General features: G+C 45.6%; 3 protein-coding genes across 15 annotated transcripts in view; 1 reads left to right on the top strand and 2 right to left on the bottom strand.

Annotated features, from left to right (window-relative positions):
• Nucleotides 1–540: 540 nt before the first annotated feature.
• KCTD6 (potassium channel tetramerization domain containing 6) lies at nt 541–8505 on the bottom strand. 4 transcript variants are annotated; one of them, XM_040076594.1, is made up of 3 exons: nt 8423–8505; nt 3145–3253; nt 541–1937 (listed from the first exon to the last, which is right to left on the bottom strand). In XM_040076594.1, exons 2-3 carry the CDS (start codon nt 3169–3171, stop codon nt 1251–1253), a joined length of 714 nt encoding a protein of 237 aa, XP_039932528.1. In that variant the 5' UTR covers nt 3172–3253; nt 8423–8505; the 3' UTR covers nt 541–1250. The 4 variants fall into 4 exon arrangements, with proteins under 4 accessions (XP_039932528.1, XP_039932529.1, XP_039932530.1 ...); XM_040076595.2 differs by lacking the exon at nt 8423–8505 and adding an exon at nt 7045–8055; XM_040076596.2 differs by lacking the exon at nt 8423–8505 and adding an exon at nt 5120–7014.
• A 363-nt stretch (nt 8506–8868) lies between these two features.
• On the top strand, nt 8869–12921 carry PDHB (pyruvate dehydrogenase E1 subunit beta). The gene is made up of 9 exons (XM_040076783.2): nt 8869–9007; nt 9168–9275; nt 9347–9409; nt 9493–9528; nt 9640–9925; nt 10635–10745; nt 11370–11461; nt 11749–11890; nt 12172–12921. The coding sequence occupies exons 1-9, from the start codon at nt 8870–8872 to the stop codon at nt 12315–12317; spliced, it is 1122 nt and encodes a 373-aa protein (XP_039932717.1). The 5' UTR covers nt 8869; the 3' UTR covers nt 12318–12921.
• Nucleotides 12922–13425: 504 nt separating this feature from the next.
• PXK (PX domain containing serine/threonine kinase like) overlaps nt 13426–19804 on the bottom strand; it is a 36058-nt gene continuing 29679 nt past the window's right edge. For 5 of the 10 annotated variants that reach the window (XM_040076774.2, XM_040076775.2, XM_058422311.1 and 2 more), the window contains one exon: nt 13426–14468. In XM_040076774.2, coding sequence (XP_039932708.1) covers nt 14281–14468 — 188 coding nt within the window. In that variant the 3' untranslated portion in view covers nt 13426–14280. The other 5 variants (XR_005702890.2, XR_005702891.2, XM_040076776.2 and 2 more) reach the window with 3 other exon arrangements.

The raw sequence follows: 19804 nt of genomic DNA, 5'->3' as shown, positions 1-19804 counted from the left end.
CGAAAGACACCAACTCCCTTACTCCCAGCTGCAATCAAGTCAGAACATAACCAAGAAATTCTATTAATAACTATGACAAAGGGACCAGGATAAGTAGAAATGTCTGTATGAAATTGAGTAAAGCCACAGAATTTGAGTGCCTTGACAGAAAAAGCATTCTGCAGTTAGAATTATATATATAAGTCACTACATAAAGTGCTGACAAACCAAGCAACTCAATTAGCAGCTACAAATATTTAGGCTCTGTGTTCCCTCCATCCCTACCCCTTTAGCCAGTACAAATATTTGCCATCTTTCTATCAATCTAAAGCAGTTTTCAGAACACAAGCTTCGTCTACAATTAAGACATTTGAATCAACTGATTAACATAAAAACGAACAAGTAACATCAGTACTGGAAGAAACCAGGGCCCTACAAGAACACCCAAACTACTCTGCAGCACAAAACCCCAGAATTTGGGTGGGAGTTTTTCTGTTTGGTGGGGTTTGGGTTTTTTAAGTATGAGAGGTCTAAAAGACAAAAGGAAAATACAAAACAGTATTCTGTATTTCACATTTTTATTAGCTTCTTCTGGCAGGCATTACACTTGGGAATAATATTGCACCAGGCATTAAAAATATGAATTCTACCACAGGGACATTTTGCATTTAGAATCCAATATAAATATTTGTAATCGTATTTCCATGGCTACAGATAATATTTGGTTGCTTGATTTATATGCATAGAAAGAAACAGTTGTCATAACTGCAAGAAACTGTACTTATCAAGTACTTTCAAAGGGTGGGATTTGTTTTCCTAGAATATTACAATACTGTTTATTGATTTAGAAACTAGTCTACACAATAGCAGCTTCTCCCCAACTGCATTTTAAAATCGTTTTTGTTTCTTGCTCCCAGTGTCATAGCATTAGATGGATTAGAAACCATTTAAACAAGAGGTAATTTTAGCACTTTGAGTCGAGTCAGAGAATTGTGTTAATGACACAAAATACCCTATTGTACTGATTCTTCGGACTCCCTCTTTCAAACAAAAAGGTGTCTTGACTGAACAGGCACATGCACGGTTTTTTTTCTGAACTGGACAAAAGAACAGAGCTGCTAGAGAATGAAACTCCTCCAGTCCTCACTGATAAACAATAAATAGTCGTATAAAAAAAGCCCATATTGTTGCTTAAATCAAAATCCAGACTCTCTTGGGTTCACCGTCCAATTAAGTTGCTAATTACTGAAGTGGCTCTCGTGGAGTCAGAATCAGTCATCTGTTTTCCGTGCCAGTCTACAGAAAGTCCAGTTGTGCTCCACTGTGTTCTCGTTGGCACGCTCGCTCATGTGATGGACTCTGGTGTTCCTGATCGTGAAGCCTTGCTTTGTGATGTACTCCATGAGATGGACTCGGAGCGACACTTCCTGGTGGTAATCACATGGCCCAAAGGTGAAGGACACCTGGCAGTCCCTGGTGTCCATCATGTGCTTATTCCACTTGGTGAAGTGGTTTGAAATGCCTTCCAGCAGTGCATGGACTTTCGTGGTGATGGTGAGCTGCGTGATGATCACAGCCACCGGGTTGGAGTACTTGGAAAGCTTCCGGGTGCTGGACAGCTCCACCACCTCCTCAAAGGTATCCACGGGATACAGCGGCTTGGGGTCATTAAGACACTGAATTAAGGGTTCAATCTGATAGAAGTCCGCCTCCTTCCGGAGCAGGTCAAACTCCTTGAAGTCCAGCGGTAAAGTGAGCTCTGAGGTCCTTAAAAAGTTAAGAACATAACGGAAAAGTGGTCCATCTCTGTCAATAAAGTAATTGCCCTGAGAGTCCCTGGCAGTGGGGAAGTCTCCCCTGAACATGGCCCCGAGCATTGAGTCAGGATATCTCGTTAGAGTTGTGAGGGAGGTCGTATACATGTGTCCACCCACATTTAGCGTGACTGGATCAGTCATCTAGAAAGAGAGAAATTGCAGAGTTTATCAAGCCCCGACAAGAAGATTCGATCACCTCACTGACACACATGGCAAATACTGCTGGAAAAACTGGGGGCAAGCACACTTGTCCCGTTCAACACCTCTAAGGGCTGTACAAACCTGAACAAGTCCAAGCCACCTAGCAACAAGGCACAACTGGCAACCAGACAGGATGATGCTTAGCATGCAGAATGCACATTTCCAGAATGCCTTTGAAACCTTAACAACTGAGCTACTGTCACAAGAGCAAGTTTAGCATTTGGGCAGCAAGTTTTTTCCTATTCTACAGATGGGGAAATGAGAACAGAGGAATTTCCTGAAGAACAAGTTAGTCGGAATGAGGCCCAGCAATGTTCCTTACTTTCACAATCTGTCTCCCATTCTAGAACAAAACCAAAATCAAAAAAAAAGGAAAAAAAAATCAGCCAAACAAATGTTAAGCTTCTCTTTATCCCTCAAAAGAGGAAGATAATGCAGGTTTAAACACAGGACCAAGAGCTCACAATCAAAACAATCCATTGCTTTGGCTCAGAGGCTTCATCAAAACAGGCAAGGGAAAAAAAGAAGTTTCAGCTTGTAACTCTAAAAAGAAATATTTATTAACAAATTAGCATGCTGCATAGAAGTGGGGGGCAGAGCACAAACCAGTCTGCATCAGATTCCAGATAGCACATGAGGAAGCAAGAAAGAAAGGAACATAAATTCCATCTGGCCACCAACTCTAACAACCAGGACTGCAGCCAGCCAGAGAAAAAGAGACATATGCATAGCAGCAGAATGAGAATGGGAGAAAAATAAGATGTGCTTGTCTAGTTTGAGACAAGGTTTACATGGAAAAATACTTTTCTCAATAAATAAAATGACAAAGTCCTTAAAATGATAAGCAGAAAGCACAAACTATTTTCAGCCTTTGTGTTAAGAAAACAGTAACAGTGAGCTCAAGGCATCAGTTCAGTCCTGGCTGATTGTCCCTAGGAAACACAAACCTGGGCACTCCCCACAAACTGCGCAGGAGGTGCAGCACTCCAGGGAAGGTGAGTAAGCTGTTGTAAAGCTGTTTTAACAGGCATAGTTTTCCCCCTTCTCATGACTGAAGCTCTGGATCTACAGAAGGCAGATCTGGAAGGATTCTTGCTGCAAGACCTTGGAAGCCCAGTTGTAGTGCACAGCGCACACTTGCACTCACCATATATCCCCAGTCTCCATTATCCATCTGTTCAAGTGCTTGAACTGTGGTATTCCAAGTTTAACAGAAGGCTGCTGAAAGGATACACAATTCCCCTCCTCTTATCTCCCTGCAGGAAAAAGCACACACAAACAGAACAAAACAGGGCAGACCATCAGCACCTACAAGAACACCAAGGGGAATGCTTTCCAATCAAAGGCAGGCTCTCTGCCAGGAAAGCATTCAGCTACAAAGTCACATTAGCAGGAGAATCTGCAAACCCACTTTTCCTTCCTTCTCCCATCACATTACCCACAGGACTGTCTCTGGAGCACACATAACCACTCCACCGATTGCCTGAGCATCCCAGTTTTCTTGAATAACAAGCAATGTGCCTCTGAGAGCAATACATGTTCACAAGCAACCTTTCACCTGGGAAACTGTGAGTACTTTGAAAGACAGATGTCATTTTCTCAATTAAAAAAGTTTATTCAACCACCTCTGAGGTCACACACGTGATCCATTAATATTAGTCAACATTCCCATGCTCCAGTCTCAAACTGCTCAGAAGAATAAATCAAGCATGAAAGTCAATGAACACTAAGAAGAAAAAAAACTCTCGCTGCAGAATTAATTATTCAGTAGGGGAGAACTGCCACTGATAGCAAAAACATTAATCTACAAACTAAGAGTATGAATGGACTTCCCAGACACCTACTCTCAAAAGCAATCTCTGCAGGGACAAGCCAGAGGACATTTAACATGTTGTCAACACACTGCAACAAAAGCAATTTGAGAAGACATTCATGCTGTGACTTCCCAGTAGATGCTGAACTGTGGACTTGCCTAACAAGGGGACAGTCCACGCAAGCACAAGGCAAATCCACAGCCAGGTTGTGCAACTCGGGGAAGGGGGAAGTGAGTGACCTCAGACACCAGTGTTGATTTGCCAAAGGTGGCCTGTCAACCATGTCAAGAGATGGAAGGACAGGGAAGCCAGTCATCAGTAAGCCTTTATCCCTACCCAGAGTCTGCCTCTGCTAGAACTGCTGAAAATTTAGGTCAGCCTGTTTTAAGTAGGGTAGAGCTTCTCAGCTTTGTTTATTTTTACATCTTAAAAGACCACACAGTTCCCAAGACTTCTGGTCCCATCCTCTTTACTAACAAACTTCAACATACAGCCACCCAGCTAAAGCAGCACAAAGATTTAGCCAAGCCAGAGCCCCACATTCCAAAACGACTGAATGTTCACAGTTAACTCCCAAACAAAAAAGATAACGTGCCCTTCTCATTCCTAGGAAATTGGGTTGGTTTCATTCACCACAGAACAAGGCAGCACATCCCACCTCTCTGTGCCCTGCTGCCCTGCCACAGGGCAATCCACAGACTGGGCAAAAGTGTTCAGCAGGTCAGGTCTTTGGGACCCAGCAGCACAAGCACAGCCCCCTGCTGCATCTCAGGTGGATTAAAGAATAAAAAAACAGAATCAGTGTATGAAAATAGTGAGGTCAGACAACAGAAGGCTAAGGAATACTAAGATACAGAACAAGTCATACCAGGATCCTATTTTTCCAAATTAGAGACAGAGCATGCCTCAAGAGAGTACATTAAAGCTCATCCCCCGACAGCAGATAAACCTGGAACACCAGCTCTTTTGCCAGCCTCTGTAATTATTTTTTTTTAACTGCTCACAAATCAAGAAGTGAATTCTTTCAGGGTTGTTTTGTTTGTTTTTGTTTGTTAGTTTGTCGGGGGGGGGGGGATTGGGGGTGTTTCTGGGGTTTTTTTTGTTTATTTGCTTGGTTTGGTTTTAGTTTTTTGGTTTCTGGGGTTGTTTTTCGAACTGTCACTCAAGTACAGTATGTAAACTTTTAGCAACAGACCAGACCTTTTAAATTCCGGCACTTGAAGGTAATATTCTGGTCAAGCACAAGATGCAGATAACACGCAGATGCATTAAAACCATATGAGACTGGTACAAGTTTCTGATACTCACTTGAAAGTGAAATGATGCAGCCAGCCAGAAACCTCATCAGTAATCATGACAGAGGAGATCTGCAGTCTTAATAAAATTAACTTGAATTACATATCCAGAATATTTCAAAGACAGAGATGTCCATGAGTGTTATTTTAATTCATGAATATGATATTATTTTGGTCAGCATGTAAGTCCAGTACAGATGAACCAAGACTTCATCAGCGAAAGAAAGAGATGGCACTGCAAGCCTGTGCAAAGGCATGATTTAATCTTTGATCACAGCACTGCTGTGTAACACGGGAGTGAATAATCTACAAGAGCAATTATCTGAAACAAATCTAGCCCTCGTCACAGAAGGGGCATGGAGAAATCTCTGTGACCTTTGTGTAAGAACCCAAAACCACAAGACACATACAGACCTCCCTGGCAAACCAGTACAGGAGCGAGATGTGCCATACAAAAGGATGATACCATGAGGCCATGCTAAAATGCCCAGGTGTGATCCCAACTATTCACTACTTCTCTCACCAGCCTGGGAGCTCTGAATTTCTAGACAAGTTCACAGGTGAAAGTAGCTTAGTTTGGGTGCAACCTGAGCTAAGGACTCGCCAACCACATCACAGCAAGGCTGAGGACAGACGCCCTTCATGACACGTGTCCTTTCAATGATGCTTGAAATCCTCCTGAATGGAATACAGGGATCATCAGCAGGGGTGGGCAGACACTCCATCCGTCCCCCAGCACAGGCAGCCTCAAGCCAGCCCTGTCCTTGTGTCACACACCAATGGACTGCATGCAGGGACAGGCTTGTCAATGCAGCTACCCCTGTCCAGACAGCAAATTACAGATGATACACAGTCATATCCTAAGGCAGCTTGTGTTTGATAGCCACAAAAAATATTTAAAGTGAAATTCAGTCAGACAAATTGCTGACACAGTTAAGCCAAACGGGATGTCCCTCTCTGATGAGAGCAGAAGTGCACGGATGGTGTCAAGCCACAGTCCTGTTGTCGTGACACTGCTCTGCGTGCAGGGAGCAGACACACAGCAGTGACACAGTCACTGGGGCTCCTGCCACAGCCCAGCACAGCCACAACTGGAATGGGAAGCGAGAAAAGCACTCAAGTCATCACTTTATACTCAACACACCAAACTGGATACCTGCATTTATAAAACGCTCACTCTTATTTCATATGTTATGACTCAGAGGATTACAAGGCTGTTTATCAGCAATACTGCTGCAACAGGTAGTGCCACTAACTCCAGCAGGGCTTCTCCCAGAACAGAGCTGCAAACCAGTTTGCAAGCTGAAATTCAAAGAAAGCATTTAAGAGTCAGATGAACGTCTGCATCTGTGAAAACACACACACAGACACACACACACACACAAGCTGAGGCCAGGCCAGAGGATGCCAGCAGCACTGCCAGGCATTTGCACTGCTGGGTCCATAGGCTACCACCACTCCTGGAGAGACCTGTAACATGTTACTACTCAAAGGAGGAGCAGAAATACACCCAGCCGTTGTAAGTCAAGAGGCACAGACCACCTGATTTGTTCTGAATGTTCTTCATCTAGTTTTTCAAACAAAAGAATTAAGGGATTTACTTGTGGCAATAGTCTTTCACGGGCAGTTTGGTATCAATATTACAGCACAGGCTGTTTAACCTCAAGAGTTACCTTTGATTCCTACGTCAGATGGAAGGAATTCTAGCAGCAGCAACTTAAAAATGAAAAAGAGCAAAGTAAGACTCCGACATACACTTGGCATTTCAGCTACTCACCCTCTTTGTGAGGTCCTGCCTCTCACACTTAGATCTCACAAGATGAGAAGAAACTCCATCCCCCAGCAGAGTTATGCTGTACAGGGATAAGCTCTCTTTCTTTCCCAGCCAGTCAGAACATTTGAAAGGCAAGTTCTTACTGTAAGTTATTGGTGACTCACCTGAACTGACAAACACTGAGCAGCACCAGTGCTGACTGTTCTCCACCAAACTACAGCGAGCTGGCAGTCTGCAGAGCAGCCCCTGAGTTCCAGCTCTGTGCCACCCTCCGCAGGGGAAAGAGGAGGAGGAGGAGCGCTCTCCAAACAGCCAGTTACCAAATCCTCTGGCAATTCAGCAGATCAGCTTCACTAAAGAAAGCACCTACCACCTTCTACACATGTCAAGTATATCATGACTAATGCAGTTTATTAGAAGTTAACTTAGTTCTTGCTTTTCTTGAGTTGTTTTTTACTAATAGTCATTCTTTACCTCAGGCAGGATGGAAAAACGCTCACACCAGCCACTCAACATTTTCACTCCTTTATGTTTAATTGCTTCGCTATAAATTCCAAGTTCCTGAAGTTTCCATCCCTCCCCCAAGGAGCTCTATGACATCCTGGTTTAAGTCCCAATTCCAAACCTTCATTTCAATTGCTTCTTGTTGGAAGAGCCCACATCCCAGTACAACTTTGGCCCTCCTAGAAGAGACCCAAAGGAGGAGTCTAATATCCAGCCTGATCCTGCTGAAACAACCTAGGGCACTCAGGCTTCCATGAGCTGTGATAGTAATTGGGGTTTATCCACGTACTTTGCTTCTGCGATATTAACCAGTCTTTTTCCAATGAGGAAACATGTCTGTGAACAGTTTTGGTGGCAGGCAGGTGTCAGACACACCAAGCCTCCCTGCACACGCTGATGGGATTAGCACACACACAGACCAAGGAGTGACAGCAACACGGGACAGAAAACCCCCCCGAAAGCCCAGAGTGGGGTCCAGGGCTTCAGCAGGAGCCGGGAAGTACCCATTTCCATCCCAGAGGAGCCAACGAGATCGTGGCAGAAGAACTCTCCCCGGGATCACAGTGATTCAGCAAAGATGCTGAGAATGAACCCGCTCTTGCCTCTCTCCCCGCAAGTCACCCAAGAGTCCACGGCCTGACCCCCAGCCCAAAAGAGAGTCCCAGCTCTGCTTCCTCTGATCCTGGGGCAGCAGGACCCGCTCCCCTCCCCGCCCGGAGCAAAGCCCGCGGGTCCCAGACCCTCCCTGGCACAAACTACCGCCGGGCACCGCGGCTCCCACCCGGGCATCCCCCCCGCGCCCTCCCCCGAACCGGACCCCGTAACAGCTGTCCCGTCCCCGCCCGAACTCGGGGCCTCCGCTCCCGTGCCGGGCCCGGAACGGCCCCGGGAGCCCGGCCCGGCACCTGCCCCGCTCCCCGCCCGTCCCGCCGTGACGCGCTCCCCTCCGCGGCTGCGGCCCCCGCCCCGCACCGCCCCCCCGAGCCGGGGCAGCCCCGGGGGCTCGGCCCCGCGCCCCCCGCCCGGCCCGGCACTCACGGGCGCAGCTCTCGGCGCTGAGGCGGAGCCCGGCGGCGGCGGCGGCGGCGGCGGGGACTGCGCCCGATCCCGGAGCGGAGCCGCCGGCGCGGGCGGGGACGGCGCGGGGGAGTGTCCTGGCGAGCCCCGCCCCGGCGGTCGGTGACGGGGCGGGGCGGACGGGCGCTGCCGGGACGGGCGTTCCCGCCGCCCCCGGGGCCGCCCGGCGGTTCCGGCCCGTCCCCGCGGGCGCGTCCCCGCGGGGCTGCGCGGGCCTGGCCGGGGCCGCGGGCGGGACGTTCGGGCGCGCGCCACGCGCGGCCCCGCGGGGATCCCCGCGCGGCCCCGGTGCCGGAAGTGGCGCGATAAGGAGGCGCGCGTCTCGCCATCGTCCGCGCGCAGCGGACGCTCTCGCGAGAGCGGGGAAGGCGGGGCCGGGCGGCCGCAGGGCGAGAGGACACGGGCAAGATGGCGGCGGCTGCGGCGGCTCTGCGGCACCTGGCGCTGGGCGCCCGCCTCGCCCCGCACGGCCGCGGCGCCGGGGCCCCGCTCCAGCGGCTCCAGCAGCGCAGGGGCCTCCGCCTCTCCGCGCCCGCCGCCATACAGGTAGCGGGGAGGGCTGTCCCCGGAGAGGGGCTCGCGCCCCTCAGGGAAGGGTCCGGCCCCGGGGCGGGCGGGCGGTGAGGTGACTTCGCCCCCGGTCTGAGGTGACTCCCGGCGTGTGGGGAGCGTGCCCCCGCCCAGCCCGCCTGCCGCTGTCTCGCAGGTGACGGTGCGGGACGCGCTGAACCAGGCGCTGGATGAGGAGCTGGAGCGGGACGAGCGCGTCTTTCTGCTGGGCGAGGAGGTGGCACAGTACGATGGTGCCTACAAGGTATGTGGGAGACGTTAGTGGCCCGGGAAAGGGCTTCAGGCGGGCCCTGACTCCCTTCTCCTGCCCTGCAGATATCCAGGGGTCTCTGGAAGAAGTACGGGGACAAAAGGGTGATCGACACCCCGATATCCGAGGTAAGGCTGCTCTGTGTCCTTCCCTGGTGATCTCTCCATCAGCTGCTCCCTGGTCCTCATCTCTTGGTTTCCTTCTCTTTCAGATGGGCTTTGCAGGGATCGCTGTTGGTGCTGCTATGGTTTGTACATTTGCATTCCTCTACTTCAGATTTTAAAAACTAAACTGTTTTTGTGTAAAAGAACGTGTTTCATATTTTTACGTAAAAAATATATTTCGATACATTTAACAGGCAGGGTTGAGACCAGTGTGTGAATTCATGACATTCAACTTCTCCATGCAAGCAATTGATCAAGTTATCAACTCTGCTGCCAAGACCTGTTACATGTCTGCGGGATCCATCGCTGTTCCCATCGTCTTCCGAGGCCCCAATGGAGCATCAGCCGGCGTCGCTGCCCAGCACTCCCAGTGCTTCGCAGCCTGGTACGGGCACTGCCCCGGCCTCAAAGTCGTCAGTCCTTGGAGCTCAGAAGATGCCAAAGGGCTGCTGAAAGCAGCAATCCGGGATGATAATCCAGGTGAGTGCAAGCAGGTCGCAGCAATACCTGGCACTCGATCCTAAGGAATGTCTGTTGTCCCCACAAAAACAAAGATTGGTTAAACCCTAAAGCACTCAAGGTTGTCTTACTGCAGTTTTAGGGTACGTGCAAAGACACGGAGGGAATCATGCTTTTCCTAACAGTCCCCTGCTCTGCTAACAGTAGACTGATTTTGTGCTGCTGCCGGGTGCACGGTTTTAGTGCTAATTTGATATCAACAAAGAAACCTGGAAGCATTTATAAATCTATCATAAAGGGGTTAAAAAGGGTGAAGATGAGTTAGGAGGAGTCCCTATATTTATAGGGCCTATGTAACTCAATTTTACAGATCATGAAATTCAAATGGTAAATTCAGCATGTCATTATTGAAGAGCAGGGCAACCTTTATCTTTATTTTTCACAAACAGTAATTAAAAATATGAGACCTTTTGAAAACTAGTGATTGTACTGTCTTGGACTGAAAGTAAAATACCTAACCTCATTTCAGAGTAGTTGTAGGAGTTTTTTAAATAATTCATTACTGAAGTAAAGACTTAGATTTACTTTTTTAAAAATGGCTCCTGCAACCATAGTCCTCCCTTCCTTGTTGCCTGGATAGGTTTACTGTCCTGAACTGCAGGACCATTACTGGTCAGTGCAGGCCTGTGCCTGCAGATGTACACGCTAATCCAAGTATGTTTCCTTCTAGTTGTGATGCTGGAAAGTGAATTACTGTATGGTGTTCCCTTTGAAATGTCTGAACAGGCACAGTCAAAGGAATTTGTTATTCCCATTGGAAAAGCTAAAATAGAAAGGCAAGGTAAGCTGAGAATACATTTGTTTCCTTATTAATTGACATGCTTGGAGGCTTTTCTTAACCTCTCAGATATTCAGGGTACTGCTCTCACAGGGCACAGAAAAGTATTTCAAATGCTAAGTGTTCTTTTTATCCAGTAGTGTGGTTTCGTGTTCTGTTGGCCTTACAAGGAAATATCACCTCACTGTCCCTATCTCAGCTGAAATTATACTCTTCTAAAGGATTCCATAAAGGATTTGTTCTGTAGTATAGAGATTGAGTAGGTGATGGCTGAAACAGTTTTTTTCTCACTTAAGTATGTAATTTTGGTCAAAAATGCAAAAAGAAATCACTATAGTGTTTCAGCCCATTTGTTCATAATTTACCTCTGAAGTATATGAATGTTTGAATAGGATAATCTGAAAACTATTTAAATACCTCTTCAGTTCCCTGAATTCAAAGATAAAATTTGTGTCATAACCTGGTCCTTCCTCTCTTCATAGTATGTCTGGGCTCAGTATTTCAAATAAACCTAAGAACCTTTAATTTGCAAGTGAATCCTAATGCTGCCTTGAAAGGAGCCTGAGATCTAGGAAAAAAGCTTTAAATCTCAAGAGGCTTTTTCTAACACTTCTGTTTCTGTTCTAGGAACTCATGTTACATTAGTTGCACACTCAAGACCTGTTGGCCATTGTTTGGAAGCAGCTACTGTACTTTCTAAAGAAGGTGTAGAGTGTGAGGTGAGTGAGGCTTGGGTTACTTTTCTCTTTCCCTGAAGTGGGAGAAAAAAAGTAGCATCATCTTCAAGTTCTGCAAAACGTCAGTGTATTAACTACAAGGGTCTTAATACTTGCAAGTGCCTGAACAGTGTGTGCCCTTCACATTTCTGAGTTAGAAATTTTATCTAATTTAATCTAAAAGTTTTGTCTCTGGAGTGAAATCAGCTGAAAGTGCTGAAGGGCCCTGTACCCAAACAGTGGTGACTGAGAGGTGCAGATTACCAAGGCTCACTCTCCCTTTTCCCCAGGTTATAAACCTGCGAACCATTCGACCAATGGACATGGAAACGGTGGAAGCCAGCGTGGCCAAGACAAACCACCTGGTAACTGTAGAAGGAGGTTGGCCCCAGTTTGGAGTAGGAGCTGAAATCTGTGCCAGGATCATGGAAGGTACTGAGTTTCATAGTACATTATCTCATTCCCTACTGTAAATCCTGATTATTCTTGATGAAGCCAGGCAAAGGCAGAGTTAGAGGTTACCTCAGATGAGCTGGAGGTTTTCACAGGGTGGGTAACCAAAGCCCAGAGTGCATGAACACAAACAAGCCAGAATACTACTCTCTGGAATATTAGTACTACAGGAGCAAAATTGTTTAAATAGAGTAAGATTCAGAAATTGAATGAAGGCAAAACCATAGTACTGGGCAACCTGACCCTGTCTTCTGTTTCAGGACCTGCCTTTAACTACTTGGATGCTCCAGCTGTGCGTGTCACCGGTGCCGATGTCCCCATGCCTTACGCTAAAATCTTAGAGGATAACAGCATACCTCAAGTGAAGGATATCGTATTTGCAGTGAAAAAAGCTTTGAATATATAAGTTGTAAATACATGTTTTAAAATCCTGCTTTACAAGGCCTTGTTGGTGTTGGGCACGTTGTACACATAATTTCCGTTGTATAAGCTCCATGGTCTTTTTTTACAGTGGGGAAAGTATAATGACCTCCCAAAATATTTATATGGGGTTACCCCCCAAGCCACACTTCCTATATGCAACGTGATAATGCTTGTTTGTTCAACAATACAGCTGGGTTAGTGCTACTGTTTGTGGAGAAACCCTGCTCTAAATTCAAAGTGAGGAAAAAATTCCTCCATTTTTGCTTGGCTTGTAAGTACCAGAGGAGCTGTTCTGAACCTGCTGTAGCAGTGATTGAGCGCAGAGCTGCAACAAGCAAGAGCAGGCCCTGAATGCTGTACAGCTGCAGGAGCCTGTGGTTGCCAGGCTCATTAAAGAGGAGCGATCGGGCTGCTCATGTGAAGCCCAGCCCATGAGTGCAGCAGTTCAGTGCAGCTCTGAGCAGAGGCTGTGGCAGCCCATGGGCTGGGTTAAGAGATGGTGGCTGTGTCTGGTTTGAAGAGCACTCTGCACATGCAGAAAGGCTTCTGTACAAGAGCTGAAATAAAGATCCTCAACCTTTTCAGTATGTGATGGGAAACAATATCTGATTTTTCTTTACTAGCTGCCACATAACAGTGATAAAAAAAGTGCCCAGATGCTTTGCTTTTGCTGTTTGTTTGTGGCTTCAACTCCCTACCTGGGCTGATAACAGCACACTCTTACTATAGTTCTTGCAGTGCAAAATGAGTTTGTTTATTCAGCTGCACTGAGCCTAAGCAGCAGGCGTGTGGATTGTGTGTGAAGAGCTGGGATGCATTCAGAGCAGCCTTTTGGAGATCACTGCATCCCAGGGAGCTCTGCCAGGCTTCCCTCAGCAGCTCCTGGGACAGAGGGAAAGCTGCCTTGAGGGGTAAATGGGGGGAGAGGCGGTACCTCTGTAAGCAGACAGAAGAACTTGGGTCCTGTTTCTGAAGAGCCAGGAATACTTCCCAGGGTATTTCCTTTAGCAGAGGTGCTGTTCAGTTCTTGGGAAGTCTGGCTTGGAGGTTGAATCCCACCCAAACATACCCACCACATGCTGCTGAAGGAATTCCATTAACATTTTAATAAAAATGACTGAATATCACAGGTTACATGAAACTTTGTACAGACATTCTCTGCATAGTAACAAACACTGATGTACTTGAATTTAAAAAAATGGATTATCTATAATCCTTTAAAGTGCAATTTGTTTAAGGTTTTAAATCAAAAAGGATCTTTCAATAAAGTTTAAATGGTAGAATTAACTTGAAGTAACTTTTCATTTAATTAAATCAACAATAACAGCCCAGTGCCCTATAACCTCCCACTTCAACTGCTTCCTCATTTAAAAACACTTTTCCCCTAGAGTTGCAGGTAGGATGTGCATTTAAACAAGCTTTATGAGACAGCATTTTAACTCCACCAGCAAACATGGTGGGAATAAGATTTAATTCTCCAGTTCCCTCGCCTGTGCAGTATGCTTTAAGGGTTGGATTATGTAAAACAAACTTGTTGACTCCATGCAGCAAGAATTACGATGAGTTACAAGTGCATGAAAAGAGCTGAAAAACTGAGCAGACTAAAACTACATTCCAGTAATTTGAAAAAAGGGGTGGAATGGAACTAGGAAAAATGCATTCATTCACCATCATCATGGTCATTCCTATTTTCAGCTTTTTTTATTCAGCTATATAGAAGTTGCTGTACCCCTGAAACTGTAGCTAGAGAAGACAGTTCTTGCAGCCAAGTAAAGACCAGCGTACTTATCCCAGCATGGCAGAGCAACGCGGGCAGGGCAGCGACGCTGAAAGCTGAAACCGGGGAGAACGGAGCTGCAGCTGCTCTGTGCTGCTGGGTCAGTTCTGGTCAGGAGGGTCAGCACAGGAGGGGGAGAGGGAATTGAATCCTGCAGTGACCAGCGGCCTCAGCTGATCCTGGGAGCACTGTAGTCGCACGTCTGTGTTTTCTTCAGCGTTCCTTTCTGAAAGTTTTGAATGGAGCTGAGCAAGGCTCCTCGGCTCGCGCTGACGTCGGGCCGCGCCGTCGGCGCCTCTGTGCTCGGGGAAGGAGCTGCCGGCGGCGGGGGCGGCGCTGGGGGTATGGACGATGCTCCTGAGAAGGTGGGGAGAGAAGATGGAGTTTGATTATGCCAGGGATGTCCTGCCACAGACACCTGCAGCTGCTTGGCTGGACTCATCGGTCCTGCACTAGTCACATCATCCCTTGAATGCCAGTGGAGTATGAAGAACAGAACAGATGGAAAATGCCGAAGTGATCAAATCCCTCTATCTGCAGGTGAGTCGTGTCATCTGAGATACTGCTGAAATGAAGCCTGAAGGGCCTCAGGACTCAGATGCAAAACATGACTCATATGTGATCTTGCACCAAGGAAAATAGAGATCGCTTAATGGAACTTCCCAGATTTAGTTTCTCCTATTTGTCCCCAGTGAGGCAGTTTGGTCTTTGGCACATGAACAGTAACAAAGACTGGAAGCAAATTTCACTACCTGTCCTTAACTTACGTAACTGACTTTACATTCCTATGAATGAAGGACCACATCACTGTAGTATCTGTGATGACCACTTTGCTTGGTCAGATTATACTTCATTTTTAAAGTACTAACTGCAGATAGAGTTTTCTGGAAGTGTTTTACACTTCCAAAGGTCTGTTTGACTTTCTCCAAATACGTGGTAACAAATGGTTGTTTTGACAGACTGAATGAATCACAACACTGTCATACACGCCTCCAGCCTGCCTCTCCTGTTCCCACCAACCACCTCTGTACTCTGTCCCTTGCTCTCTATGCCAGCCACATCCACTTTGGGCTTCTCATCCAACCTCAGCCTCCACGTCCTGACTCCCTGGGAAGCCAGAGCCCACAGTGGGACATGCAGCTGGTCCAGCAGCGAGGGCCTGCATGGAGCTGTTTTCGGGCAGTTCAGATCCAGGCAAGTGGCCTCATGTGTCCCAGGCACTCTCCCAAGCACCCTGCTCTTGTGCAGCTCTGCTGCTGCACATTGCACCATCATTGCTACACAAGTCAAATAATAATGGGTCTATCTTGTCTCATATTCTGGAAGGAGTAGGAGCATAATGATTGATATCCTGGAACTACTCAGCAATGAAATTCAACTCTATTATCTAGATCATGAGTTATGCCATAGGAAGACTGAAGAGACAAATGGCATCTATTAACACTTCCTTCCAATAGCTCTGACCTGCAAAGAGGAATATACTGGTAAGTGGCAAGAACTGTGATACTGGGCAAGGTAAAAAAACATTAAGGCAACCAAGAGACTGTTCCTGAAGTAGAACTGCTTGCTAGAAGTGAGCAAATATCAAGCAATTATGTAACATTATGCCACTCAGACTCAAAAGGGATTTGATGAAGGATAAAGCTCAACTACAGAAAAAAGCAGACAAAAATTCTCTGTGCTCCATTTGTCTCTCAATTCCTCATCAACAATTGTTTTTAGACTAACAAGTGACAGTAAAAACAGAACTGCTGTTATTAAAACAAGCAGTTGTACTAGATGAAAGACATAATTCAAAACTCCCTCCTTTTCTATCTGAACCAGTCTTTGAAGAAAGACTTTTCCCATATCAGAGCAACCTCAAAATGCAGAGTATTCATAATAAAGCATCCGATTTTGCCAGTGTACATTAATATGTGCTGTGACTGTAGCACTTCCAGCTCTTCAGGAGAAATTCTCATTGGCATGAAAGCCTTCTGTGAAAGCAAAGCACTGAAGCACAAATTGAGCTCATCTTCACTCTCTTCCCTTCCAGAGGAAGTACTCAAGTCCTAACAGAACACCAAAGATCAACTGAAACAATTTAACCTGCCTGTGGCATGTGGATCAGCTGCTTTCTGAATTAACCAAAACTTTACAGAATGGCAGCACAAACTGAAATAAATTGCATACCTGAGCCTTCTAACTTATCCAAATCTGTTTTTTATATTTGACAAAGATGTACATCAATTTACTATTAGAAATACTGAAAAAAACATTCCCAGCATTAGAGTCCTGTTTCTCTTGGGGATGGAGGGACAGGAAAGAAAAATTTGGCACTTGGCCAAAGGAAGAACAAGACCAAGAACAGTCCAAGTACCCATTTAGTGGTTGAAGTGGTCAGAGCAGCACCCTGCAGGACTGGTGCACCAACCTCCCCCCAAACAGATCACTTAAACTGCTCTAAAAGCACCAAGAGCAGCTAATCACAAAAGAAACAGCTTCAAAGAGATGCAAGAACTGCAGAGAACAAAGACAAGATTTTTATCTGGAATTGCAAGGTGAGGCTGAAAGGGACTATGCAAGTCGTGGTACAAGATGTAACAGGGAATGACCACAAAAGCAGTGGCCAGGGAATGCAAATATACAAATACAATGGTAACACATGTGGTGAAAGAAGGCACACGAAGGGCAAAAAAGACACAAAATGCTTGGATCACTAAGTATTAGTAGGCTAAGATTCCATGTGTTATCTTCAAATTTTGGTCTGGTTAAGAGTAGATAAGGGAGGGAAGTAGGGGCAGAGATCACCTTTCTTCCTTGAAAATTGTTAAATTCCTCAGGACTCACTATTATTGAAATTGAGCTGCTGACAACATCATGCAGTTAAACTCCTGAGAAACTGATAAGAATTATACTCTTACACTTGAGCTCCACCTTAAGACATAAGTACACACAGGGTTCAGAATGGTACCTGACTAGCTATGAGCATTACATATTGAACCTGTTAATTAAGAGCATGATTCAAAAATCTTCAAATCCATTCACTTCAGTTAGGCAATCAACACCAAAGCTCTCCTTCCCTTCTTGACACGAATGGTCCAAAAGAAATCTCAGTTCACACCCATGCATTCGTATACATTTACATCAACAGATGAAATAGTTCTGCCCTACAGTGAAATATTTTCCTGTATTTACTAGAAAAAACATTTGAGACAAGTGCTTAGCTATCATTAGGCCCTTCCAATACATATGTTGAAGGTTGCCTGCAAACACACATTTTATTCATTCATGCAGTTGTAAGAATAAAACACTCAAACAAGAACTTACCAAGGATTTTTACAGGGACATTTTTGTTAAAAGAGTGTGTTAAAAGGAATAGGAAGTAAATCAGATGCTGTAAACTTGACGCCTGAATTGAAACAAAAACTTAATTATGAATTTAAAGTGACAGCAATTGTGCAAGCAGCATTAAAAACTTAGCTGAGAATGGGATGTGAACAAAGAAAATAATTTTAGTGATAGTTTTTAAAGATGCTGTATTTCATTAAAATAATCTGTAAGAACATTCAGATTTTTCTTTTCCTCTATTCCCTCCCAATACAAAGCAACTTCAAGATTTGCATTCAACTTCCCCATTCAGAAACAGAGCATCTTTAAAGAGATAAATCAGCATTAGCTTACTTTTCCGAAAATTCACGTTCAAAATGATGCATGCTCTATTGAGGACAGCAGAGAAAGAGAGAGGACACAAGTTAATCACCCGGGTCTCATGTCAAAGTAAGAAAAACAGATACTGTTAGCTGAAAAGTTAGTACAGAAGTCAATATATTCTTACTCACTGACAAATATAAGGACATCAGATTGATTATTTCATATTATATTTATAAAGCTTCATTCAATTTCAAAAACGAACCACAATTTTCCATGCTCTAAGCATTATTACACTTTATCAACAAATACAACACACACGCTTTCTGTTGCACATAATTCAAGCTTTACAGGATTAAAGTGCATTTAGAGAGATTTAGCAAGAAATCTGTAGGAAGATTAGCCACAGAAGACGAAATGCCTTCAGTTCAAGAAACACTGCCTGCTGTATTAACACCTGTATTCACACTTATGGGTCAGAGACACTCAGGAAAAGCACTTCCTAAAGCATTCCAACTGTTTTACAGGAAGGTGAGGGGCAGGAAAGATGCACCATAGAGGTGCCAATGAAACATATGTCATAATGAAGGGTTCAGAAACAACCGGCACAGAAAAACATTGTTAAGTGCAATTCTTCCACTATTCCTGCAGGGAAGTCCAGAGAAGCAAAAGTGACATCCTCCAAATTTTTCTCTGTTGAAAGAGATCTTGCTGAATCTTACAGGCTTATTTGATTCAGAAAATATTCAGTGAAATTTTAAATAGCCCATACCACACTGTTCTGCATGCCTTCTGATCCTAGCCACTGCTCATAGCCACAAAGAAAATGAACAGATTTTCACAGCAGAAGCAAAGAATTGTGGGGGGACAAAAGGAACCACACGGAAGAACGTCAGAAACACAGGATTAGAGTCACTTGCACGATTTAATAATTTCAAATATCTTATTCAGCCAAGAACCTGTAACACTAGCAGCCCAAAAGGTTCTCACCAATGGGAACAGCCCACGAGAGCCAGCATCTCCAGAAGGCACGTTCCCCTCAGAGCAGGCCATGCTCTGAGCTACAGCTGCAGCTGCCATGAGGCAGGGGAAGCCAACCATCGTTTTATTCCTTACTCAGTTTTCCATCGACTCTGCTGCAAGCCAAGCCTCACAAGGCCTTTGCTCAGAGACAAAGCACCTCTCAATAGCTGAGAAACCCCCTGAATGAGGTTCCTTCCCCAGGGCATGTCAGCCTAGAGCCCATCCCCTTCGGTCAGTGTCTCTCATTCTTCACACACCCACACTCTATATATGACTGGTTACAGGCCAGGGTAAAGCAGAAGCTGCTCTTGAGGGCACTTCTCCTCCTCAGCCTTAGTTTTGCTGTGGTATTGTATCAGCAGGATGCTTTGAGATGCCCCGGTTCTAACACAGCCACATGAAACCAGACAGACAGACTGAAAGGCTCAATGCCTTTTTGAGAGTCCTCTCACCACAATGACACCCATGAGCAATTTTGGTATAGAGGTAAATATCCTCAGTAAGTACGAGGAAATCAGAAGAGAGAAATGCAAACTACAGATGCATCACTTGTCACAATTAAAGTCCTACCATGGGACCAGTGTGTCTTTCCTCAAGGCAGTAATAGCATACTTCCTTAGAATAGCTAAAACTACAACACTGCTGGTGGAAAAAAAAAATCTAGTTTTCTCTCAGAATTAATATCTGAAATTTCTTCTACGAATTCTACTCACAAAAGCATTCCTGAAAATGTGACACTTGGCTTTACACCTCAGAAACAGCATCCAAGCCATTGGCTCACTACCACACTTCCCAGTGTGAGCACAGGTAGGGCCACAAGCACCATGTCAGACAGGGCTGACCCCCACGAGTCATCAGGAGCACACTGGCACAAGATGACCAACAAACCCACTGTGACAATATGGTTTGAACTGAGACAAGCTTTGAGCACAAACCTGAGCTATTTTAATCCATATCTGTGCATAAACCTGCATCCCACGTTTAAAACTTGAAAAAGCTTTCAACCAAGTTCCAACAAGTCCAAGTCAGGATATAACTAG

Source organism: Hirundo rustica, chromosome 12 (assembly GCF_015227805.2).
Source record: "Hirundo rustica isolate bHirRus1 chromosome 12, bHirRus1.pri.v3, whole genome shotgun sequence".
Lineage (NCBI taxonomy): Eukaryota > Metazoa > Chordata > Aves > Passeriformes > Hirundinidae > Hirundo > Hirundo rustica.
This window is presented reverse-complemented; position numbering and strand designations above follow the sequence as displayed.